Source organism: Sus scrofa, chromosome 6 (assembly GCF_000003025.6).
Source record: "Sus scrofa isolate TJ Tabasco breed Duroc chromosome 6, Sscrofa11.1, whole genome shotgun sequence".
Classification (NCBI taxonomy): domain Eukaryota; kingdom Metazoa; phylum Chordata; class Mammalia; order Artiodactyla; family Suidae; genus Sus; species Sus scrofa.
The window spans coordinates 27,450,923-27,478,304 of record NC_010448.4 but is presented as its reverse complement, the minus strand read 5'-3'; the positions used below and the strand labels follow the sequence as shown (position 1 = coordinate 27,478,304).

The 27,382-nt window shown below is 39.3% G+C and overlaps 1 protein-coding gene and 1 pseudogene across 2 annotated transcripts in view; one reads left to right on the top strand and one right to left on the bottom strand.

Moving 5' to 3' along the window:
• Nucleotides 1-27,382, top strand: part of TERB1 (telomere repeat binding bouquet formation protein 1) — a 59,047-nt gene extending 31,665 nt beyond the window's left edge. For both annotated transcript variants that reach the window (XM_021094009.1, XM_021094007.1), the window contains 10 exons: nt 1,207-1,359; nt 3,289-3,420; nt 4,777-4,902; nt 6,275-6,432; nt 15,131-15,480; nt 17,210-17,274; nt 18,064-18,159; nt 21,543-21,692; nt 21,999-22,064; nt 26,653-27,382. In XM_021094009.1, coding sequence (XP_020949668.1) covers nt 1,207-1,359; nt 3,289-3,420; nt 4,777-4,902; nt 6,275-6,432; nt 15,131-15,480; nt 17,210-17,274; nt 18,064-18,159; nt 21,543-21,692; nt 21,999-22,064; nt 26,653-26,840 — 1,484 coding nt within the window. In that variant the 3' untranslated portion in view covers nt 26,841-27,382. The remainder of the gene's footprint in view (nt 1-1,206; nt 1,360-3,288; nt 3,421-4,776; nt 4,903-6,274; nt 6,433-15,130; nt 15,481-17,209; nt 17,275-18,063; nt 18,160-21,542; nt 21,693-21,998; nt 22,065-26,652) is intronic.
• LOC110260938 lies at nt 10,995-11,845 on the bottom strand (annotated as a pseudogene).

The window sequence follows — 27,382 nt, the reverse complement described above, 5'->3', positions numbered from 1 at the left end:
GATAGGAACTATAGAGACAGTTGAATGTACAGACCCAAGGAATATTTTCCCATTAGAATCATTTTCAACAGGGGAACAAAAGACTAAATACTTTAAAAAAAGTTTCTGTCATTGAATCTTTGCCTGCAATAGTTGTTATGAGTCTCAATAATATGTTACTATTTTATGCTCCAAAAAGTAAGAATTAGGCTTAAATAAGATGGATGAAATATGTGGGTCTTTTGGAAACAGTTAAATTACGTTGCCCTTTGTTGATTCAGGCAATCTTAGGAATGACTTATGTTGGAATTCAGAAAATAGTCAGCTTGCTAATCGTAATACCAAGCTAAATGAATGAATCTATTCTTTATAGCTCTGTTGAAGGACTTTGTTTAATCCATCCTTGTAAAATATACCAGTTCTTGCTAAATGAAACAAGATATCTAACATAACAAGAAATACTGCACTATACATGTAGTTATAATATGTTGAAGTGATTTTCTTGTATTAGTTATGTCTTGCGATTATGTATATACATAGTTAAAGATTGAATTTTTCATTCTTTAATTTTAGGATTTTTAGTAAGTATTTTTAAAAAGTCAAGTTAGGAGTTCCCATCGTGGCTCAGTGAGAACAAATCTGATCAGCATCCATGAGGATGCAGGTTCAATCCCTGGCCTAGCTCAGTGGGTTAAGGGTCCAGCTTTGCTATGAGCTGTGATATAGGTCACAGATGCAGCTCAGATCCTGTGTTGCTGTGACTGTGGTGTAGGCTGGCAGCTATAGCTCTGATTTGACCCCTAGCCTGGGACCCTCATATGCTGCAGGTGTGGCCCTAAAAAGGCAAGGAAAAAAAAAAGTCAAGTTAATGTTGGAGTTCCCATTGTAGCACAGTGGAAACGAATCCGACTAGTAACTCTGAGGTTGCAGGATCGACCCCTAACCTCGCTCAGTGGGTTAAGGATCCGGCATTGCCAAGAACTGTGGTGTAGGTTGCAGATGTGGCTCGGATCTGGCCTTGCTGTGGCTGTGGCGTAGGCCAGTAGCTGTAGCCCCGATTTGACCTCTAGCCTGGGAACCTCCATGTGCCTCGGGTATGGCCTTAAAAATGCAAAAAACAAAAACAAAACAGTCAAGTTAATGTTATATTTAGTGCAGATTAATTTAATGAAATCAGATGCTTGTCTTATTTGAGGTATTAATGGTTCTGCTACTTTATTCTTTAAGCATATGTTCAGAAATACTTTATGTCTGTGGGTGGACTGGATGTATTGTCTCAAGTTCTTGTTCAGCTGGAGTCTGATTCACACAAGACCATTTCCAGTGCTAAGCTTGCAGTGGTGGTGACAAAGACTATGGATGCATGTATTGCTGATAATCGTGAGTGAAAATACTTAGTAATTTTTCTACAATTGCATTTTGTTTAAATTCAGCATGGTGTGTGTTCAAATGATAGATTGAACACTAGCATGGATTGGACTTCCAGTTTCTCATAAGTGGGAGGGAATCTTAGAAATTATCTAGTCCAACTCTTATTTTCCCTTGGAAGTTCTGATTTCCCTAAGGATTCAAATCTAGGTCTTCTGACTTCAAGTTTGATGTTAAAATCAAGATAAGACTGTCAGTCCTAAACCTTTGTTTCAGTTAAAAAGCAGCATTAAAATGAAAAGTTTAGATGAGAAATCAAGGCACATTTTGGAGATATAGGGAATGGAAAACCCAATTTATATGTATTTTTTAAATTAGGTGAAGAATTAAGGTATGCCTCTATCTGATAAGTATGAGATAGATTTACCCTTCTATAACTAGTGCGTGGCAGAACCAGACTTCAACTCATGGCTGCTTCTCACATATACAAATCCTGATAAGTGATAGTCTATAAATCTGTAATAAACAACTCTTTTTTTTTTTTTTTTTTTTTTTTTTTAAGGGCTGAGGGTGATTTGGAAGCTAGGGGTCAAATCAGAGCTGCAGCTGCCGGTCTATACCATAGCCATAGCAATGCCAGATCCAAGCCACATCTGCAACCTACACTGTAGTTCACAGGCAACCCTGGATCTTTAACCCACTGAGCAAGGCCAGGGATCAGACCTGAGTCCGCATGGACACTAGTCGGGTTCATTACTGCTGAGCCACAATGGGAACTCCTATAATAAGCAACTCCTGACATTCACAAATAACTGGAAAAAAAATGTAGATAACTATAAAGAAAAATCAGTTCTTTGGGAGCTCCTGCTGGGGCAAAACGGGACCCCAAATAGGGCCAAACAGGCGGCATCTTGGGAGCACTGGGACACTGGTTAGATCCCTAGCCGACACAGTGGGTTAAGGATCCAGCATTGCTGAAGCTGCAGTTTAGGTTGTGACTGCAGCTTGGATCTGATCCCTGGCTCAGGCCAGGGAGCTCCATATGCCATGGGACAGCCAAAAAAGAAAAAAAATCAGTTATTTAGGGCCTGCTGTGTGCTGAGCACTTTGTGAGTTCTAGAGATTAAAAAAAATGATTGAGCTTGAGTTCTCTTATGGCACAATGAGTTCAGGATCTGGCTGTTGTCTCTGCAGCGGCTCAGATTGCTGCTATGGGGTGCATTCAGTCCCTGGCCTGTGAACTTCCATATACCATGGGCATGGCCAAAAACATTGATTAAGGTATAGTCTCCTAAGGAATTCACAACTTTTTTATTGATATCAGTCCTTTTAGACTCTGAACTCTGCTAAAAACAAACAACAAACAAACAAACCTAAAACAAAACCCTGAGAAGTATAGCTTAAAATGATAGACTTCTTGAATTTTGTCACATCTCAGTATAGCTTCAGGTATGCTTCACTGCATTATTAATTTCAGTAGAACCATGGCCAGCTGGTAGTGTATTTCAATGGCAGGTAGGAATTGATTGGATAGGAAGGTCTTTACTGTCAATCTAGATAAGGAGAGATATGTAAAGTGAGATTAAATAGCTTTTAGAAAGGTAATATTATTACTTCATATTCATAGCATTGTGCAGGACAACTAAGAAGAAAGCATTCTCCAAAATACTTGCTTTAGTGTAATGTCTTTAGTTTGGGAAGAAGGATTAATAAGGATTACATAAGCCACCATTTTATTATAATGCATTTATTTATAGTCACACACACATACACACACACATATATATCTATATGTATATTAGATGTTATATAAAATATGAATTTTAGATATTATGTAGATATATCATTCTCCCAGGATAAGATCTGAAAAAATAGTGTGTGTAATATCTGGAAAATACTATATTATATTAAAAGTTTTTAATTTGTATTCCCCTATTTTAGCTACTTTGGGGGTAGTACTATCCAAGTACCACATTGTTTCAAAACTTCTGGCACTACTGCTTCATGAAAGTCTGGATGCAGGAGAAAAGTTTAGCATCATGCTTACTCTTGGTCATTGTACAGAGGATTGTGGTAAGTATTGGACTTACTTGGTTTTCGTAAAAAAAAGAGTGGGATGGAAATCTGCATTCACTTTTCCCTCCAGTCATATGAAAGGCTTAGCACTACTATTGCCTTTCTCCTCATCCTCAAACTAGTCATTTTGTTCCTCATCCTTCTTCATCCGTTGTGTTCAGCCAGTCACTAAGACCTGTAGTTCACTTCTGTTTATCCCTCCTTATTCCTTTCTGCTCAATTCCAGTGCTACTTTCCCAATTTAAGCCCCCGGCCCCTCAATATCTTTCACCAGTTTTATGGCAATAGATTCCTCCCTGTGTGCTCTTCCTTCTATCTCCATTTTTCAGTCCACTCTTCACACTGCCACACAGATATGATACTGTTTTCCCTCTTTGAAAATCCTTGAAAGTTCTTTCTTTCTCTACCTATCATTCTCTCTCTCTTTCTTTTTCTCTTCCTCTTCCTTTTTCTCCTCTTGTCACTTTCCTGCTTCTTCCTCTGTCCAGACTCTTCTCCTTTCTTACCCTCTTCACTTTCTTCTCTCCTTCCTCTCTTCCTCCAATCTCCTCTCTCCTCCCACTTTTCCACTTTCCTTTGTTCTCTTGCTTCTTCTCTCTCTTCTTTCCCTCATTTTACACTCTCTCCATTCATCTTCTTCTCTTCTCTTTCTCTTAATCTTTGTATAATCTGGGATTTACTAGGCTTTAAAATTTTTCACTTTACTTTTGATTTTTTATTGAGGTGTAATTGAAAACTATACCTTTTTTAAAACCGAATGAGGGCAGTTTGTTTACTCTTATGAGTTATGATGACGCTACTCTGGCTGTATTTCAGAGATTTATCACTTATCAGACTTAGTTATCTTATGCAAGTAGATTTTTTTGATAAGTAGATTATTTTCTATGAGATTGATATGCTACCTACTACACTAACGAGGGAACTGTTAGATTATTTTCTAAATTGAAAATACCTTTGGGGAGTTCCTGATGTGGCACAGCAGAAATGAATCTGACTAGTATCCATGAGGTTCAGGTCCGATCACTGGCCTCGCTCAGTGGGTCGGGGATCAGGCATTGCCATGAGCTGTGGTGTAGGTCGCAGATGCAGCTCAGATCCTGCGTTGCTGTGGTTGTGGCGTCAGCCAGCGGCTCTAGCTCTGATCCCTAGCCTGGGAACTTACATATGCCGTGGGTGCGGCCCTAAAAAGCAAGATAAATAATAAATACATTGAAAATACCTTTGAAACTTTGTTTTATTGAATTTTAAATTTGAACTGTGTTCACAGTTATCACAAGGTAGAATTATGACCTCATGCAGATAGTTTTAAGATAAAGCAACTATTTTCTACTTAATTTTTGATGTGTTTTCCAGAGGAAAATCAGTATGACCTTTTTAAAAACAATGGGCTTCCACTCATGATACAAGCTTTGACTGAATCTCAGAATGAGGAACTAAACAAAGCTGCCACTTTTGTGCTTCACAACTGCAAAAAAATTAGTAAGTTTACTCTTAAAAAAAATACTAACCAAAGTTAATGAGGGGGAATTCCCATTATGGCGCAGTGGTTAATGAATCCAACTAGGAAGCATGAGGTTGCGGGTTGATCCCTGGCCTTGCTCAGTGGATTAAGGATCTGGTGTTGCCGTGAACTGTGGTGTAGGTCGCAGACGCGGCTTGGATCCTGAGTTGCTGTGGCTGTGGTGTAAGCCAGCGGCTATAGCTCCAATGAGACCCCTAGCCTGGGAACCTCCATATGCCGTGGGAGCAGCCCTAGAAAAGGCAAAAGACAAAAAAAAAGTTAATGAGGGGAAATTTATACCTGTTTTAATGAACCAAGCCCCTTTAGCTCCAGGCTCTTCTTACATTTGAAAATCAGATTATGTAATTTGGACATGAGTAATTTGGAGTATTATTTGTATGTAGAAAATTTATATGGAAGAGACCAACAGTATAGATAATTTACTTATTTAATACAGTGTGGACAGATTTAGTTGTAGTACATAAATTTGAGGGCTGCAAGTGATTTAAGATTAAATTGTGTAAAGGACGTTCATTTGTTTATTTTTAAAATGTCTCATTTGCCAGGTACTGTGCTAGGCATTAGGGGTATGGTGATAAGAAACAACAGTCTGTTTGCTCATAGAGCTTAGTTTAATTAGAGAAATGGTAATTGAATAATATAAAAAATGAATGTTATTATAAATTAACATAAGGGTTAAGAATGGATGGAGCACAGATCTTCACGTGTAACAGAGAACTGTGGCCTAGACTTGGAGCAGAAAATGCTTTGGGAGGAAGTGATTCTTCAGCTGAGATCCAAAAGTAGAATTAATTAGGTGAAAAGAAGGGAGTTTGTTATGGTCTAGTGTGTCAGGCACGAGCAACAGTGAGGCACAAATGTCCTGTGGAGCGGAAGGAACCTAGTGCATTGAAGGAATCGACCACTGGACCATAGAGGAAGTGGCCATGAAAAGGAATTTGGTCTTTGGAAAGAAAAACTGCCGCCACAATATGTGAAAAGAGAATTTAAAGAATTATAGGAAGGAATCACTTTATGAAACATTTTTAAAAACCTACTTTAAAACCAGTATCCATAAGCCTGAGGATTTTTATATGCCTGGCATGACATATTTTCATACTATTCTTTTCCTATAACTCTGAAGTGTAAAGTCTAATTTATGACTCTTTGGGTCCTCCCTCTCTGCCAAGCACTACTTTCCACTTATTTTCGGTACCACTTAGGCAGTTTGGATGAGAAAAATTTGAAGAAGGGGGTATGGGCCATGTGTTTGTCCTTATTTAAAGTGTTAAAATAACATTACATTTCTAGTAATAGATAAACTCACTATTTTTTTCCCACATTACAAAGCTGAGAAATTATCTCTAAGTCTAGGAGAATATTCTTTTGATGAAGATAAAGAACAATTAAAGAACATAAATATGAAGGAGAAGAATCTTGAAGATTACTGGAAGAAAGCAAAGGAAATTCTACACAGAATAGACCAACTTGAAAGAGAAGGAGATGAGGTTGGCTTCTTTGTTTTAAAGAATAGAGAACTTTTTTCAAATATTTTTTAACAGAAGATGTTAGAGGATGAAATATTTTTCTTGCTGAGTTATTTTCTTTAATGATTTTAAATTTAAAATTCAATAGTAATACTTCAGGAATCATCCTTGAACATGAAGAAAAATATTTTTAAAAAGTGGAAATGATGGGAGTTCCTGATGACTAAGATCCATGAGGGTGTGGGTTTGATCCTTGGCCTTGCTCAGTGGGTTAAGGATCCGGCGTTGCCGTGAGCTGTGGTGTAGGTCATAGATGTGGCTCTGATCTGGCATTGCTGTGGCTCTGGTGTAGGCCGGCAGCTGTAGCTCCGATTGGACCCCTATCCTGGGAACACCCATATGCTGCGGGTATATGGTCCTAAAACAAACAAACAAAAAACAACAACAAAAAAGGTGAAATGATGAATGAAAAAAATAAATGGAAGATATAGCCAGGAGATCTAACGTCTGTATAATAAGGTTTCGAGAAAGAGAAAGAATGGAGAAGTAATCATCTCTCTATATATATATCTATACATATACACACATACATACATGTATACTGTACACACACACACACACATTTATACACACATATATGCAGTTGACCCTTGAACAACAGGTGTTTGAACTGCTTGAATCCACTCATACCTGCATTTTTTTCAATGAATATGTGCTACAATACTACATAGTCTCAGACTGATTGACTCAGCAGGTGTGGAACAGTGGATATGGAGGGCTGACTAAAGTATATGTGGATTTTCGACTGCCTCACTGTTGTTCAAAGGTCAACTGTGTGTTGACCTTTGAACATTTCTATATTTTACTATGTATGTACACTTTGTATCTTTGTGCATGTATTTTATTGCATATACTGTACACCTTTTTTGTGCATGCATTTTAACTTTTAAATTTTTTTTAATGATTTTTATTTTTTCCATCATAGCTGGTTTACAGTGTTCTGTCAACTTTCACTGTACAACAAGGTGACCCAGTCAAACATACACATATACATTCTTTTTCTCACATTATCATGCTCCATCATAAGTGACTAGATATAGTTCCCAGTGCTATACAATAGGATCTTGTTGCTTATCCATTCCAAAGGCAATAGTTTGCATCTATTAACCCCAAATTCCCAGTCCATCCCACTCCCTCCCCCTCTCCCTTGGCAATGACAAGTCTGTTCGCCAAGTCCATGTACATGCATTTTTAAAAATAAAACAGTGTCCCAACTTAGTATAGTAATTTTATCCTTGTAAAAGACTGAGTACTATTCAATATCATAGATTACCATAATTGATTTAAATAGTCTTTTATTGATGAACATTTTAAAAATACTCAGTTTATCACCAGTGTAGTCAACTCTAAATACCCTGCCACATATGTAGTTGTAATAGTTTTATTGAGATATAAATCCCATTCCATACAATTGACCCAAAGTATACATTTCATTGGTTTTTAGTATACTCACACAATTGTATACCCATTACTACAATCAATTTTAGAACATTTTTATCACCCCAAAAAATAAACTGCATACCATTTAGCATTCACCCTCCCTATTCCCTATTCATCCTCCCCCCAAGCCTAGGCAACCACTGATCTATTTTTTGTCTCCCTATATTTGCCTATTCTAGACTTTTTTTTTCCCCCACACCCATAGCATGTGTAAGTTCCCAGACCAGGGATCAAACCCACGCCATGGCAGTAACCAGAGCCACAGCAGTGACAGCGCTAGATCCTTAACCCAGAACCACAATAGGAACTCCTGGATTTTTTTATATAAATTGAATCATATAATATATGGTCTTTTGTGACTAACTTCTTTCACTTAACCTGTTTTTAAGCTTCAGCCATGTTGTAGTATGTATGGGTACTTTTTTTTTTTTTGTCTTTTTGCCATTTCTAGGGCCGTTCCCACAGCATATGGAGTTCCCAGGCTAGAGGTCTAATCGGAGCTGTAGCCGCCAGCCTCTGCCAGAGCCACAGTAACTTGGGATCTGAGCCATGTCTGCAACCTACACCACAGCTCACGGCAACGCTGGATCCTTAACCCACTGAGCAAGGCCAGGGATCGAACCTGCAACCTCATGGTTCCTAGTCGGATTCGTTAACCACTGAGCTACAACGGGAACTCCTTCATTCCTTTTTTTAGAAATGGTTTTATTGAGATGTAGTTCTCATAGCATTTGCCCATTTAAAGTATACATTTCAGGAAGTTATGCTGTGACACACTGGGTTAATGATCCAGCTTGTCTCTCTGTAGGTCCCAGTTTAATCACCAGCCCGGCGCAGTGGATTAAGGATCCAGCATTGCTGCAGCTGTGGTGTGGGTCATACCTCTGGCTTGGATTTGATCCCTGGCCTGGGAACTTCCATATGCCTTGGGGGTGGCCGAAAAAGATAAAAAAATAGATAAATAAAGTATACAATTCAGTAGTTTTTAGTATTTTCACAGGTATGTGCAATTATCACCATAGCCAATTTTACAATATTTTTTCCTTCAAAAAGAAACTGTACCTTTTAGCTGTTTCCCTGAACCCCCACCTCCACCCCCACAGCCCTGACTCCCAGACATAAGCAACCACCAATCTTCTTTCTAACTCTATAGATTTGCTTTTTGTGGGTATAAGAATGGAATCATATAATACGTGGTCTTCTTTGACTTGCTTCTTTCACTTAGCATGTTTTCAAGGCTCGTTCATGTTTTTGCATGTTTCAGTACTTCATTCCTTTTCGGCCAAGTAGTTTTCCATTGTATATATACTACACTTTGCTTTTCCCTTTATCAGCTAATGGACGTATCCTTTTACTTGTAACCTATGTCTTTATAGTTAGCATGGGTTTTGTACAGACAGCATATCATTTGATCTTTTTAAATCCTGTCTGACAATTTCTGCTTTTTTTGCCTTAAAGTTGATTTACAATGTTGTGATAATTTTTAATGTATAGCAAAGTGACTCAGTTTTATACGTATATATATATATATACATTCTTTTTCGTACTCTTTTCCTTCATGAGCTATCCCAGGAGATTAGACATAGTTCCCTGTCCTATACAGTAGGACCTGATTGTTAATTTCTGCTTTTTAATTGATATGATCACTCCATTTACATTTAATGTAATTACTGATATGTTTGGGTTTAAGTCTACCATATTGCTGTTTGTTTCATATTTGTCCCATTTGTTCTTTGTTCCTTTTTTCCTACTTTATTGCCTTCTCTTTTATAATTTTAAAATATTATATCTTGGGAGTTCCCGTCGTGGTGCAGTGGTTAACGAATCCGACTAGGAACCATGAGGTTGCGGGTTCGGTCCCTGCCCTTGCTCAGTGGGCTAACGATCCAGTGTTGCCGTGAGCTGTGGTGTAGGTTGCAGACGCGGCTCGGATCTCGCGTTGCTGTGGCTCTGGCGTAGACCGGAGGCCACAGCTCCGATTTGACCCCTAGCCTGGGAACTTCCATGTGCTGCAGGAGCGGCCCAAAGAAATAGCAAAAAAGACAAATAAATAAATAAAATAAAATAAAATATTATATCTCATCTTAGATTACTGGCTAAACATTCTTGGTTTTTTTAGTGATTGCTTTAAGGTTCTTATATGTATCTTTAATGTATCATAGTCTATATTTAAATAATATTCCTCTTATGTAATATTGTAAGGTCTTTGCAATGGTATGCTTACATTTGCATTTGTTCTTTGTGTTATTGCCATTTTACTGCTACATTTGTTATAAACTGCCTAGTAATGTTATTGTTTTTGCTTTAAACAGTTGTCTTTTTTCCAAAAAATATATACCTTTTTTTGTCTTTATAGGGCTGCACCCACAGCATATGGAGGTTCCCAGGCTAGGGATCAAATCGGAGCTCAGCTGCTGGCCTACACCACAGCCACAGCCATGCCAGATCCAAGCCGCATCCATGACCTGCACCACAGTTCATGGCAATGCTGGATCCTTAACCCACTGATCAAGGCCAGGGATTGAACCTGCTTCCTCACAGATGCTAGTCAGATTCATTTCTGCTGAGCCATGACAAGAACTCCCCCCAAATATTTTTTATTAAAATAATATTTACACACAATGATAATTACACATTTTAAGCATACAGTTTGGAGGATTGGAAAGCATCTTGCCTCAGTATATTAAACATGTTACTCCTCAGTCTTGTAGTTTCCAGTGTTGGTCTTGAGGTCCAAAGCCATTCTAATCCTTTGGTGCGACTTATGTTCTCCCTTTGGAAGCTCATATAATTTTCCAGTGAGGTGTCTTTGGTATCAGTCTCTTTTCATTCATTGTGTTGTATACTTAGTAGACACTTTCAATCTGTCAACATGTGTCTTTCAGTTATGACAAAGTTTATAGCGTTATGCTGTTGAGCTATGATGATTGCTTCCCTGTTTTCTCTTTCCTCCTTTTTTTTTAATCTTTTTTTTTTGTTTGTTTTGTTTTTGTTGTTTTTCAGGGCCACTCCCATGGCATATGGAGATTCCCAGGCTACCTACACCACAGCTCATGGAGATGCCGGATCCTTAACCCACTGAGCAAGGCCAGGAGTCAAACCTGTGTCATTATGGATGCTAGTCAGATTCATTAATCACTGAGCCATGATGGGAACTCCTCTTTCCTCTTTTTCTAAAACCCTATTATTTATTTGTTGAACTTATTCATGGAATTAAGACTTCACTGGGCATTTTTCTCTTAAATATATCAATGATAATTCTCATTTTCCCCCTGGTTTTCCCAAGGAGTTTATTTGGGCAAACCTAAGAACAAGGAGCCCCCACATCTGAAAGATGCTGGGCCTCTTGGTGGTGATGTGTGGCTTGTGCTGATGATGCAGGACCCAATGGGTAGTGGGAACTTTATCTTGGGGTCGTGGAAATGCTTGACTGCTGGTTGATGGGGCTTGCCATATGTGATCTCCTTGACCTTCACAATCTGGACTGAGTGGGCTGAGGTGTTATGCTGAGCGCCCATGTCTTAGTAGCACTGGGTGAGGGTGCCTGCTCTGGTCAGGTCCCAGTACTCCTGGTACATGTTGTGGGTGCTCTGTGCAAGTCATAGCACAGCCCGATGTCAAAGTTCTTCATCTGTGGGGGAGATTTCTCAAACACGCATCCAAAATAGACTGTTTTCCCCCAAGACTTCATCTTCTTTAGCTGAGACACAAAGTACCAGAAGTGGGACTTGGCAACAACACAATTATGGTGCAGAGATTCACACGCGATAGAGGGGTGGTGAACGGCACTCAGGGGTAGGCAGGTAGTGCTTCACCACCTTATACTCTAGCATCTAGCCTTCATGGCACTCCATCTGTGCTCCTTTACACCACCCATGAAAAGGCACAATTCTTGTTTCATTCTTATAATTTGTAAATTGAAGAGTAGTTGATATAATTCTCATTTTTCTTGTAATTTAAAAAAAAATTTTTTCTTTCTTTTTTTTTTTTTTTTTTGTCCTTTTGCCTTTTTCTAGGGCCGCTCCTGCGGCATATGGAGATTCCCAGGCTAGGGGTCTAATCAGAGCTGCAGCCATCAGCCTACGTCAGAGCCACAGCAACGCGGGATCTGAGCCACGTCTGCAACCTACACCACAGCTCACGGCAACCCGCCAGATCCCCAACCCACTGAGCAAGGCCAGGGATCGAACCTGCAACTTCATGGTTCCTAGTCGGATTCGTTAACCACTGAGCCACAACGGGAACTCCTAATTTTTAAAAAATTTTTTAAAAATCATGCAGCAGCTTGATGTGGGATCTCAGTTCACAGACCAGGGATTGAACCTGGGCTGCAGTGGTAAAAGCCCCAAATCCTAACCACTAGACCACCAGGGAACTCCCCAATACTCACTTTTAGTTGTTTTTTTTTTCTCCCTACTCTGTATTTCATCTTTCTCCTCTGAGGTGTTTTTTGATTGTTGTTTATTTTGGTTTCTTGGCCTCTAGCTTTCTTCAGATTTCTGGTGTTCTTTGATTGCTACTAATATGTAAAAATCATATGCTAAAAGCCTTCCTGGAATTTTATTTTATTTTATTTGGTTTTTAGGGCTTCCCCTGTGGCATATGGAAGTTCCCAGGCTAGGGGTTGAATCATAGCTGCAGCTGCCAGCTTACACCACAGCCACATGGGATCTAAGCCGTGTCTGTGAACTACACTATAGCTCAGTGGATCCTTAACCCACTGAGTGAGACCAGGCATAGAACCTGCATGCATCCTCATAGATACTAGTCAGTTTTGTTACCCACTGAGTCACAACGGGAAGACCCTTTCCTGGAAAATTTTTGGCTGTGAATTCTTGTTCAATTAATTAGTGGGTTATTTTTTGGAGAACCTCTAATATCTAATCTCCTGCCTAGAAATTGACAACAAGGATGCTGGAATCAAAATGGGGGCAGGGGGGAGTTCCTGCTGTGTCAAAGTGGGTTAAGAACCTGATTGCTGCAGCTCTGGTGGCTGCAGAGGCATGGGTTTGATCCCTGGCCTGGCGCAGTGGGTTGAAGGATCTGGCATTGCCGCAGCTGCAGTGTAGGTCACAGCTGTGGTTCAGATTCAGTTGCTGGCACAGGAACTTTCATATGCTGCAGGTGCAGCCATTTAAAAGAAATAAATAAATGGGGGCAGAGAGCTTGGAAGTCTTAGTATTCAGTATGTAAATATTTTCTTAGTCTTTGTTTCTTGATAGTATTCTGGCTTTACCTTTGCTTAGTGTTCTCCAGTGTAAATACTCTGTTTTATCCCCTCCAGAGATTAATCTTGTGATCTTGGTGGGGGAGAAGGCCTTTTGATGTCAGTCAGCTGCCTGCAAAGTGGGTGTATTTGGGGATCAGATCTAGTAACCCAGCTACTTCTTAAACTCATCCAGTCTTCCTGTTTTTAACCCCACCTTCACTATACCTCCAATTCCTAAGTCTTTTGAAAGTTTGGCAGCATATTTTAGGTCATTACTTGGCTTTTCCCATTGTCAGCTTTTAAGTCTGCTTTATCAACTTCAACTTTATCAAGTTCACTAAGTAGACTGTCATTCACATATCTACTTTCCAGCTTCGGCAATTTTGTGCCCTTTATTTCATTTTTCCTTGTGGGTTTAGGCTGTTTGTTTGTTTTGCTACACCTGCAGCACATGGAAGTTCCTGGACCAGTGATCAAAGTAAGCCACAGCTGTAACCTATGCCACAACTGCAGCAATGCCAGATCCTTAACCAACTGTAATGGGCTGGGATCGAACCTGTGCCTCCATGGCAACCCAAGCCACTGCAGAGACAATACTGGATCCTTAACCCATTGCACCACAGTGAGAACTCCTATGCCTTTTTAAAAACTGTTGTTCTACTTATGTTCTAATTTTTTTTGGAACTACTAAAAATAAATATGGATGTTAAAGTCATCATCTTTATGTGGAAGCCCTAGTGATTTATTTATCTATTTTACAGTTGCACAGTATTCCACTGGTGGATATGCTAGTTTGCTTTCTGATGAACATTCAGGTTATTTCTAATTTTTAGCTATTACAAACCATACTGTAGTTACTGTTGACATTTGACACATAAAAATATATCTAGAGGATTTTTTAAAAGATACACACAGTTTTTATCATGAAAGGTATTGTCAAATCGTTTCTCCACAGATTGTGCCATTTTACGTTCCCACTCATGATGTTCAAGAATGTTTCCCTACACCCTTTTGATTTTTGCCAGTGTCGTAAATGAAGAAAGATATCTCAATGTGGCTTTAATGTTTATTTCTCTTGTTAAAGTGAGATGGAGCATTTGTCGTACATGTAAGAACTATTTATATTTCCATTCCTGTGAACTCTTCGTCTCATTTGCCTATGTTTCTATCCTGTAATCGCTCTTTTTCATACTTCATTGTAAGAGTTTTTTATAAATGTTATTAGAAAAATTATATCTTGAGGTATGATTTATACATATTCCTTTCAGCTGTTTTGATTATCATTTGATTTTGCTTCTGGTCCTTTTTTTCCCCGAGTTTCCCTGTCTGCCCCCCCATATTGTTATTGGTCTCTAGCAGAATTTAAAAAATTTTTTTGTGTGGTAAAGTATGTTTTTTCTCTTATGATTTACTGATTTTGTGTAAACTTGGAAAGATGTTCCATTGGGAATATTAAAATATCATCATTTCTTTTAAAACATATTTCATTTTTTTTATTTCAATATTTAGTTGATTTTGACTTTATTTTTGTATAAATTGTGAGATATAGATTTAGTTTTTTTTTTTCTTTTTAGGGCCGTATCTGTGGCATATGGAAATTCCCAGGCTAGGGGTCAAACCAGAGCTGCAGCTGCAGGCCTACACCACAGTCACAGCAGCACAGGATCTGAGCCATGTCTGCACTGCACACCACAGCTAACAGCAGTGCTGGATCCTTAGCCCACTGAGCGAGGCCAGGGATTGAACCCACATTCTCATGTATACTAGTTGGGTTTATAACCTGCCGAGCCACAGTGGAAACTCCCTTGGTTTATCTTTTGAATGGCTATCCAATTGTCCCCAGATCATTGAATGAATATACTCTCCTTTCTTGCTAATGTAAACTACATCTTTAATTATGTATAGTCTATTGACAATCATAAACTTCTGCATTATTTAAAGAGTGTGTAAGTTAGATTAAAAAGCAAATGATTATTTTGAAATTATTTACTTTTTATTTTTACATTATAGGAAAAAATGCAAAGAGAAAAATATAAGGATAATGTTTCATCTATGAACATAAATATTCAAAATACATTGAAAGACCTCCATGCAGATAGAAGTGGTGGCGGTCCCAAAGCAGAAGATAAGGATAAAAGCCAGTCTAGAAAGCTTCAGGGTTATAAGTGCCATGAAGTCATGTCTAAAGCATGTACAAATGATGATCAAATGAAGACCCTATTAAAGAGTGCAAATCCTGTTAATGCTTGTTATAGGGAGAGTGGGCAAAATAAGACCTTATGTAAAGCTATTTCAAGCTGCAATCAAAATTCCCATGAAGGACCAACTTCTGAAAAAAAGAATTTTGTTTCTCAATCCAGGTATAGTTTAATAATTGTTCCTAACTTTACTTATTCAGCCTGTATTTTTTTGTGTGCAGTACAGTGTGCCACACTGTTGAGCACGGGGGTTTAGAAATGATAAAACATGGTTTTGGGAGGAGCCTAATGTAGGAAATGTTGGGAAAGGAGTTTGGATGGGCCAGAATGGGCCAGTTCATCTAGCGCCTTGCATGTAATACTGAAGATTTTCTGTTTTAACTCATAAGGTGTAGGGAGCCTTTGACGATTTTAAATTGAGGGACACGATCAGATTTGAATTTTAGAACGGATACTCAGAAAAGGTAAATTGACCCTCTATGCCTGAAATAACAATGCACGTATTGATAATCCATCAGCAGTGTAACAAAAGCCAGTTTGTAAGTTTAATTTGATGAAAGAGAGTAAGATGTGATGAAAATCCGGCTTAGGCTTGCCTTTTCATTTGTTCCCTGTACCTCACCTCCAGTACATGTCCTTTCTCCCTCACCAGTAGCCTGTGCAGCTGCATTTGGGATTGTAGCGTTTCTTCTCTGCTCTTCTGATAGTTCTGGGCTAAGAGGGAAACTGAAGAGGATGCTGTTAGGTTCTGGGAAGATTTCAGGGTAAACCAAGTATTAGAAAAATGGATTACATCATCACACCCCCTTTTTCCTTTTCAAAAATATTCTCTTTTTTTTTGACTTTTTAGGACCACATCCATGGCATATGGAGGTTCCCAGGCGAGGGGTTGAATCAGAGCTGTAGCCGCTGGCCTACGCCACAGCCACAGCTACGCCAGATCCAAGCCAAGTGTGCAGCCTATACCACAGCTCACAGCAATGCTGGATCCTTACCCACTGAGTGAGGTGAGGGATCAAACCTAAGTCATCATGGATACTAGTCAGATTCATTTCCTCTGAACCATGATGAGAACTCCTTCAAAACCATTCTTGATGTTAATTTTTTTTTTTTTTTTTTTTGTCTTTTCTAAGGCTGCTCCTGCAGCATATGGAGGTTCCCAGGCTAGGGGTCTAATTGGAGCTGTAGCCGCCGGCCACAGCCACAGCCACAGCAACGCAGGATCTGAGCCTCGACTGCAAGCTACACCACAGCTCATGGCAATGCCAGATCCTTAACCCACTGAGCAAGGTCAGGGATTGAACCCGCAACCTCATGGTTCCTAGCTGGGTTTGTTAACCACTGAGCCACGACGGGAACTCTCTTGATGTTAATTTTAACTCAGTAATGTGGAATTGGAAAGTAGTGAGATAGGCTCTTGGGCCAGCCTTCTTGCCCTCTAGCCCACTGAATTTGTCCTCTTTTTTGCTCTCATCCCTTCCTATTTTCCTTTTTTGTAACTTTTTCTTCCATGTACTGGTGGTATCAGTATTATTGCCCTCTGGAGTCTTGTTTAACGCCACTTTTTTTTTTTTTAAGTTGAAGTATAGTTGATTTACAATGTTTCTGGTATATACCAAATTGATTCAGTAATATCTACACACACACACACACACACACACAGTATGTCCTTGTTGTTATATTTATTTTATTTATAGCGTTAATTCTACTTTTAGAAACAAGGCTGTAACCATTGCATACCATACTTTGGCAGAATTTGGTAGATTTTGGTAGATCCTGGCTTAGCTCCTTCTGCCTGCCAAACACCAGAATCACACCACTGCTTACAGAAACATTTGCTTATACACCAAACAATGTTTACTTTAGTAATCTAGTGTCAATTTTCTTTTAGTGACCATATTTTTAAACATCCAATTCCTACTGCCAAGAACACAAAACAGCAGTTACCAGTTACAGGTATGACTAAAAATGTTTCTTCTTTGATTTTTCAACAAAACACATTTAGGTAGTTAATTTAGTTAAAAAGGTACATTGGTATATATGTCCTCTAACATATAAGCCATGTCTTTGACTCTCTTTCAGGTATAAATGCCTTAGTTGTCTTCTTTTTTTGTTGTGGTTTTTCGCTTTTTTTTTTTTTTTTTTTGCTTTTTAGGGCTACACCCATGGCATGTGGAGGTTCCCAGACTACGGGTCTCATCAGAGCTACAGCTGCCAGCCACAGCAACGCCAGATCCAAGCCATGTCTGCGACCTACACCACAGCTCATGGCAGCTCCAGAGCCTTAACCCACTGAGCAAGGCCAGGGATTGAGCTCGAAACCTCCTGGTTCCTAGTCGGATTCGCTTCCACTGCGCCACGACGGGAGCTCCGCCTCAGTCATTTTTTATTGATATCCAGAGCCTTTCTGTTTATGTTAGCGAATCCAACTAGGAACCATAAGGTTGCAGGTTCGATCCCTGGCCTTGTTCAGTGGGTTAAGGATCCGGCGTTGCTGTGAGCTGTAGTGTAGGTTGCAGACACTGCTCGAATCCCATGTTGCTGTGGCTCTGGCATAGGCCGGTGGCTACAGCTCCGATTAGACCTCTAGCCTGGGAACCTCCATGTGCTGCGGGAGCAGCCCAAGAAATGGTAAAAAGATAAAAAAAAAAAAATTTATGGAAATCATGAGGATTAATTAATCCTTTAAATGTCAGGTCCTTTTCACTAATCAAAAATAACTTGTATTTTGCAATTTTTCCCCAGATCCATTTATGCTATGTTCAGATATAATAAATAAAGAAGTCATCAGTTTTCTAGAGACAGATAATTGTTCCAAAAAGTTGAAGTACAGATGTTCAGGTAAATATTTTTTTTATTGTAGTTATTTCATAACTAAAGCTTTATATGGTATTAGTTAACTAGATTTTTTTTTTTTTTTTGTCTTTTTAGGGCCACCCTTGTGGTATATGGAAGTTCCCAGGCTAGGGGTCAAACTGGAGCTGCAGCTGCCACAGCCACAGCAGTGCAGGATCGGAGCCGTGTCTGCAACATACACCACAGCTCACAGCAATGCTGGATCCTTAACCCCCTGAGCGAGGCATATACTGGTCACATTGGTTACCACTGAGCCATGATGGGAACTCCTAGAATTTGTAATAGTTCTACCTGCGTGATTTAAACTTCATTTCCTTTGGAGAAATAATAATCTGAGCTATCACGAAACATTCAAATTAATACATTCATTATGTTTATAATAAATATATGTTTGTAGTGTTCTATGTCCCATTGTTTATTTTTTTCCAGGGCCCACAGTGATTATTCCATCAATTTTTCTCCTTCATATTCTAGTATTTCCTCTTTGTTTACTCTTACTTTTGCACTCTGCACCTTTCTGGAGCAAATTGAGGCTATTCCTCTTTAGGCTCAAAATATTACTGTCCTAATATCTTAAGTGAAGAGTGTACCTCTTTTACTCTAAAACTGGTAAATAGCTGTAATCCAAATCCCATCTCAGAGTTCCTATTGTGGTTCAGCAGTAACGAACCCGAGTAGTATCCACAAGGACATGGGTTCAATCCCTGGCCTTGCTCAGTGAGTTAAACATCCAGCATTGTTGTCAGCTGTGGTGTAGGTTGAAGACATGGTTCACATCTCAAGTTTCTGTGGCTGTGCTGTGATTTGACCCCTCGCCTGGAAACTTCCATATGCCATGGGGGCAGCCCTAAAAAGCAAAAAAAAAAAAAGAAAAAGAAAAAATTACAAAAATTAAATAAAAGCAAATTCCATCTCTTTCCCCCCTCCTTTTTTTTTTTTTTTTTGTCTTTTTGTCCTTTTTAGGGCCACACCCATGGCATGTGGAGGTTCCCAGGCTAGGGGTCTAATGGGAGACGTTGCTGCCAGCCTATGCCAGAGCCAGGTCCGACCCACATCTGCGACCTACACCACAGCTCACGGCAATGCCGGATCCTTAACCCACTGAGCGAGGCCAGGGGTTGAAGCCACAACCTCATGGTTCCTAGTCGGATTTGTTTCTGCTGCACCACGATGGGAACTCCTTCCTCCCCATTTTAATCTTTGTGTAGGCTTTCTCCTTTCTATTCATTAACTCCTGTTGTCTCACCTTATACTATGTTCAAATATCATATTTAAAAAAAAATTTGTGATTTGCTATCCCTCCAAGTATTCACCTATTCATTCTTCCATCATCTATTACCAGATTGCTGCTCTTGCTTTTCTCTTTCAGCATATTCATTCCCTTCTAATTACCTGCAATCTAGCTTCTTCTATTGCCTTTCTACTAAATTTAATCTTTCCTGAAGCCTCTTTTTTTACCCCCAAACTAATGACTTTAAAAAAATTCTTATCCTCTTTATATCTCTTTACTGTTGACTATCATTCCTTGAAATCCTCTCTCAGTAGTTTAAAGCCACAGATCCCAACTGTCCACCCAGGCTCCATGGGGCTCTGCAGTGAACTCACAAGGCCACCACTACACAATATTTTAAGTTACAAAATAGTCAACATCTTTCAGAGACCACATGAACTATCCTTTTTGATGATGTCATGTCTTTGTGGAACTGGGTTTTCAGTGGTTGTTGTGATTTTTGAAAAGCAAGCACCATGTGAAAATCAGTATGGAGAAGGGAGTGAAAGTGTTGATGTCCAGTTTGATTCCAGGTTTTGTACCAGTTGTTGCACACATACCATTAGGAAGTAATTGTAATCAATAAGAATGAAATACAAATATATACGTAAAATTACGGTCTGTTAGTTTTTCAAATAACTGCTAAGTTTTAGAACATAAATACTTACTGTTTTGGACCTAACAGAACAATTGGTATTCCTTTTGGCCTAAGGGTGCATAAAGAAATCACCAAGATCTTAAGGATGCCAAAGAGTAAGAAATTTTGGGAACCTCTAGTCAAAAGTATTCCCCCCCCAAAAAAATTCCAGTTGGCAGAGTGGATGCTTTATAATTGTTAACTCCCTTTCATCCCTTAGTCTACTTGAGATGTTTCCTAGTTCCTTTGCTCCCTCAGTGACCATTCACTTCACAGACACTTAGGGCGTGCTTATTCTGTGGATGGCACTGGGATCAAAGATAAATAGAACTCAGTCCTCATTACAAGAAGTTTACAGTCAGAGTTCCTGCTGTTGCTCAGTGGTTAACGAATCTGACTAGGAACCATGAAGTTTTGGGTTCAATCCCTGGCCTCACTCAGTGGGTTAAGGATCCGGCGTTGCCATGAGCTGTGGTGTAGGTTGCAGATGCGGCTAGGATCCTGCATTGATGTGGCTCTGGTGTAGGCCAGTGGCTGCAGCTCTGATTAGACCCCTAGCCTGGGAACTTCCATGTGCCGTGGATGCGGCCCTAGAAAAGACCAAAAAAAAAAAAAAAAAAAAAAAAACCTGTCTTTTTTAGGGCCACACCTACAGCATGTGGAAGTTCTTGGGCTAGGGGCTGAATTGGAGCTGAAGCTGAAGCCTACACTCCAGCCACAGCAACACAGGATCCAGGCCACATCTCAAATCACAGCTTTTGGCAATGCTGGATCCTCAACCCACTAAGTGGGGCCAGGGATCAAACCTGCATCTTCATGGATATTAGTCAGATTCTTAATCCACTGAGCCACAACAGGAATGCCAAAACATTTTTTTTTAAATGATGACTGAGCATGAGTAACTTCTTTTGGATATCTTTCCTGATGGTACTCCTGCTCAGAATCAGGCCAAGCTAGATGCTGCTTTTTGTATATCACTATGACTCGGTTCACACCTCTGTGGTGACACTTATTTCACTGTATTGTATCTGTTGTCTTTATTACAGCATCACATGACTTTGAGTTTCTTTTTTTTTTTTTTTTTTTGGTATTTTTAGGGCCACACCCCAGCATATGGAAGTTTCCAGGTTAGGGGTCGAATTGCAGCTGCAGCTGCTGGCCTACACCACAGCCACAGCAATCAATGTCAGATCCCAGCTACTTCTGTGACCCATGCCGCAACTCACGGCAATGCCAGATCCTTAACCTACCAAGTGAGACCAGGGATCGAATCTGCATTCTCACAGATAGCAGTCGGGTTCATTACCACTGAGCCACAACAGAACTCCACCTTTGAGTTTTGTAACATATTTATAATTAAGTTCCTGATTTTACTTCAGTTACCATCATTAAGATGTTTGCTTTCATAGATTTGTTATTATATATTTTGTAACATCTGTACATCACTTTGTTTTCTTTTAGGTTGTATAGCAATAGGAAAATCCCTGAATAGCCGAAATTTTAGCAAGGTCTTGCACTCTTGCCCATACCAATGTGATCGTCACAAAGTCATTGTGGAGGCTGAAGACAGATATAAAAGTGAACTAAGGAAATCACTTATCTGTAACAAAAGTAATTAATTCAGCAGCTTTAAAACTGTAATTATGACCATACCTTCTGAACTATGATCTAGAACATTAAGTATATTAAAAGCTAGAGGGTAAAATAACATTGAAAAGAAAATCTGTCTCTGAGCAATTGCGATTTAAGATGTTCCCAGGGAATAGATTTAGTCTGTGGTGGTTTAAATATTCTTTCTAATCCACCCACGGGTTCCCATTAGAAGGGGGAAAAAAAAGAAATAGCATACTAGTGGGATTGATGTGATCTACTCAGATTGATACTCTAAGAAAGGTAAATGTTTTCCATATTTTTCAGAAATCCTGCTGACCCCACGTAGACGACGGCAACTCACTAATGAATCTTCTACCCCTGGAGGAATAAGTGAATATATTTGATTTTTAAATAAACCTAAATTTCATATATTCCTAAAAAGGAAGAGAATAGCTGAATGACTGATCTCGGTTCCATCATTAATGGTTTCTAAATAACCCTTGGCTCTGATGAGAGTCATACTTCCTGAGAAAAGAGACTTCCCCCTTCCCTTCTTCATGTTGCTTGCTCACGCATTGCTTTCCAGCTGGGAAAGGAACAGGAGGAAACTAACATTTATCAAGAACCTACTAGGTGTTAGGTGTTTTATAGATATTATTTCCTTTAATTCATATAATAACATTGTAAAATAAGATATTTTTTCCCACTTTAATTTGTTTTCTTTTAGGTTGCAGAGCAGTAGGAAAATCCCAAATTAGCCAAAATTTGCCAGCGAATTGACAAGTGGCAGAGCTTAGATTCAAACGCAAGCTCATCTTTCTCCAGAAGCCCCTGTTCTATCCACAGATCTATTTTAAGAACAAAATTATTCTCCAATGCACAAGTGCTCCAGAAAGATTTTGCAGAAGATTTTGGTTCACATCTATAGTATTTCAAACAATCAAAATTAAAGAGACAAATAGTATGAAACTTAGAACCTTGCATAAAAATCAAAACATTTCTTAGGAGTTCCCGTCGTGGTGCAGTGGTTAACGAATCCAACTAGGAACCATGAGGTTGCCAGTTCGGTCCCTGCCCTTGCTCAGTGGGTTAACGATCCAGCGTTGCCGTGAGCTGTGGTGTAGGTTGCAGACGCAGCTCGGATCCTGCGTTGCTGTGGCTCTGGCGTAGGCCGGTGGCTACGGCTCCAATTCGACCCCTAGCCTGGGAAGCTCCATATGCCGTGGGAGCGGCCCAAGGAAACAGCAAAAAAGACAAAAAAATATAATAAAAAATACGAAAAACAAACAAACAAACATTTCTTAAACTATGAGTTAATTTACATGAGTTTTTATTTAACTATAAGGTTAACATTTAGGGTTTATCAGCATTTCAAATTGATCACAAGACTTAAAGAACATCACATTACCATTTTCTTCTGTTCATATGGAATTAGTATCTGTAGAGTAAGAGTAAGCAGTTGAGTACATTACTTGTCAAAGTAACCTAGAAATTAGAAACATCTATAGAGCCATTATGTTACTTATTGCAACGACATTTGGGCCTGATTCATCCAGGAAACATTTTGCCACATAATTTTATTTGGCCATTTTCACTGCCAAAACCTTGAAAGAAATTTCAAGTTTACTTTTTGTAACTGGATCTTTTCCTAGGTTAAATTTCTGCATACAGGGAGATCCCACTGTGCCACAGCAGGGTAGGGAGCTGACATTGCCACAAGTGCGGTTCATATTTGATTCCTGGCCCAGGAACTTCCACATGCCACAGGTGTGGCCTAAAACAAAAAAATTTCTGCATACAAAATAAAGTTAACTACAATACCAGTATAGGGTAGCCCACTTTTTGAAATAATATTTTCTGTAGAGACTGCTAGAAAATGGGTAATTTTTGTTGTTATTAGAATTCCTTAGCTAAAATCAAATAGTTAATAAATTGGCCTCCTTTTTTCAAATTTGGAAGGCATCTTGAGGAGCTAGTAATTAAATTGGTCTTATATCTCTTTTACAAGCAGGTCAGGAATACTTAATATATTGCCTCTTTTTTTTTTTTTTTTTTTTTTTTTTGCTTTTTAGGGCTGCCCCCGTGGCATGTGGAGGTTCCCAGGCTGAGGGTCTAATCAGGGCTACAGCTGCTGGCCTACGCCACAGCCACAGCAATGCAGGATCCTAACTGAATCTTCGACCTATACCGCAGATCACGGCTACTCCAGATCCTTAACCCACTGTGTGAGGCCAGGGATCGAACCTGAAACCTCATGGTTCCTAATTTGATTTGCTTCTGCTGCACCATGACGGGAACTCCTATATTACCATTCTTCACCCCCTCCATGCCTCCCCCCCCCCCCCCCGCCCCCGCCTTCACCTTTCATTTGGTTACATTCAAATTTGAGACTATTTTGAGGAGGGACCAATCTAAGTATTTAAAGAAACTTAGGAACAAAGCTCTCTTTTAGGATGGATTGATGATCTTGAGAGGGTTTGAAAAATAAGTCTCTGGAACTGAGCCATCTTGCCTAGTTTTCCCTGTTTTTTTTTTTTTTTTTTTTTTTTTTTTTTTTTTTTTTTTTTTTTTTCCTAATGCCCTATCAGTATTAAGAAGAGAATTAAAGAAGCCACAGAAGGGAGCCTTGTGGTGTAGAGAGCTGTCTCCTTCTAGGCTGCCCACCACTCACTCTATTGCTGTAACTTTTGAAAACTTGAGCACAGATGTTAATTGAAGTGTAAAAGTCAGGGAGATCACAACTGCAAAGAAAAAGTGGTGATTGGTGCTACATGAACAACCCCAGGACCCCAAATCCTGAATGTTATAGTAAACTATCTGGTCCTTATTATAATGAGTTCAAAACATTTAGCAAGTGAAGTTGAAATCATCTGTTTTTGAGATAACCACAATTTTCCACTAGACTCAAAAGAAGTAACGTCACTGAGGCATTCCCCTGTGGCAAGCAGGTTAAGCATTTGGTGTTGCCATTGCAGCGGCTTGGGCCACTGCTGTGGTACTGGGAACATCCGTGGGCCACAGGTGTTTGGCCAAAACAAAAACAAAAGGGAGTAACTTCACTGGTAAGTTTTAAAATAGTTTTTACCAGTAGTAACTTTTTTCTTTCAATAAATATTTATTGATCACCTACTATTTATTGTGTCACCGTTTTAGGCACTGGGGACACAATGATGAATAAAACAGACAAAAATCCCAGTCTTCATGGAGCTTGCATTTTAAGGAATACCATTAAGTAATAATGACATTATTTTAATTGATTTCTTAGCTGTCCGCTGTTAAGGTTTTTCTCTCCTACTTTAAAAGATCTGAACTGCAGCTCCTATCTTAGGAGAAATGGACTAACAGTCCTGACCTGCAAAGGCAAAATTTTCTAAGATTGTCCCAATACAAGGATTCCAGGTCCTATTAAGTAAATAGAAACACAAAGCCCCTCCTCATCAGCATCTATGTACAAGGATAGCATGCACTAACAATGAATTAAAAAGCTTAAAGGAGGAGTTCCTGTTGTGGTGCAGTGGAAACAAACCCAACTAGGAACCATGAGGTTGCAGGTTTAATCCCTGGCCTTGCTCAGTGTGTTAAGGATCCAGCGTTGCCATGAGCTGTGGTGTAGGTTGCAGACGAGGCTTGGATCCTTTGTGGCTGTGGCAAAGGCTGTCAGCTGTAGCTCCCATTGGACTCCTAGCCTGGGAACCTCCAAATGCCACAGGTGCGGCCCTAAAAAGCCAAAAAAAAAAAAAGGAAAGCCTAAAAAAACTATTTCGTGGTAATCATCACTAGAAAATATTTATGTTTACAGATAGCGGCAGTGCATTATTTCTGTTGTAGAAAGTATCCCTAAAAACCAGATAGTTAAAAACTTCCTTCCTCATTGTACAGCCTATTTTTAAAAATTTTAATTAAGGAGTTCCCGTCGTGGCGCAGTGGTTAACGAATCCGACTAGGAACCATGAGGTTGCCGGTTCGGTCCCTGCCCTTGCTCAGTGGGTTAACGATCCGGCGTTGCCGTGAGCTGTGGTGTAGGTTGCAGACGCGGCTCGGATCCTGTGTTGCTGTGGCTCTGATGTAGGCCAGCGGCTACAGCTCTGATTAGACCCCTAGCCTGGGAACCTCCATATGCCGCAGGAGCGGCCCAAGAAATAGCAAAAAGACCAAAAAAAATAAAATTAAATTAAAAAAAAAATTTTAATTAAGCAGAGCACCCATATAGGTAGTGAACATGTTCTTTAAGGCAAATTTCAAAAAAGTACCCTTTTTTTTTTTTGGCTTTTTGCCTTTTTGCCTTTTCTAGGGCCGCTCCCGCAGCATATGGAGGTTCCCAGGCTAGGGGTCTAATCGGAGCTGTAGCCACTGGCCTACACCAGAGCCACAGCAACGTGGGATCCGAGCCACATCTGTGACCTACACCACAACTCATGGCAACGCCAGATCCTTAACCTACTGAGCAAGGCCAGGGATCGAACCTGCATCCTCATGGTTCCTAGTCAGATTAGTTAACCACTGCGCCATGACGGGAACTCCAAAAATACCCTTATTCTTTAAAAAATATTAATCAAGCCTGATAATTAAAGTAACAAGTGTTGATATTCTTTTCTATTCTATGAAGTTATGGAGCCCTTTGGGAAGACTCTATCTGTAAGATAGGTAAGCTGTTTATTAACTGTCATCACAGGAATGTTGAGAGAATTAACAGTTGAATGTTGTAAAATTTTGTGTTTTCTTGAGTGAAGGATTTTGCAAATATTACAATAGGATTAAGTTACCTTATTGAAGAGATCACAGGGATAGCATCTAATGCTTAATCATAGGCACTCAGTTTTTTTAAAAATTGAAGGGGATTTCTACATGATGAGTAGCCAAGGCATGGAGCTTTCTTATTGTGTAGTCCATATCTTTAGCATAATTTAAGTACTTTTTTGGGTCTCAAGATTTTTTTCCAGCAAGTATTAATATATTCTTCAATTTTCATTAATTACAGAAAAAAGAAGAGCTCGTAAAAATTTTACAGAAGAAGAAGTAAATTACCTTTTCAGTGGAGTTAAGAAAATGGGAAATCACTGGAATTTAATTTTGTGGTCTTTCCCCTTTCAGCAAGGACGGAAAGCTGTGGACCTTGCTCACAAATACCACAAGCTGACCAAATGCCCCAAGTATGCTGCTCCTTGATTGGAAGAAGACTTGTCTGTTTTTAGTTTGAATACTGTATATACTTAAAACACAATGTGTCGAAAATATAAAATGTAAAATATTCTTCTAAGATCTCATGAGACATGAAATTTGGCAATGGGGATACTGTTTTAATTACTTTTTGTGATGCTGTAGCTCATCAAACAATTAAAACATACATTTTCAGTGTGTAGATTAGTAGGACACAATTCCTTTATGAGATCAAATTTTTATTTAGAAATATGATTTTACTTTACTAAGCTCAAAGAATATAAGTCAGAGAAAAAAATAATCAGCCTTTAGGCATTTTTTGACATCACATTGCAATGAATTCTATGTGAAACACTTGTATTTTCGTATTCCTACCCAGTGGAAAGTCTCTCCCTGGAACTTAGATAGATAGACTCCCAAGATGTTCAAGTGAGGTTCCCACACACTAAGTCAGTGTTTGACAGTTTGTTAATTAAAATGTTTCTTCTTGTAAAAGCTAATTATGCAGTTACTTTGAATACTCCCAAATTATACGGTCAGGTTCACTTCTT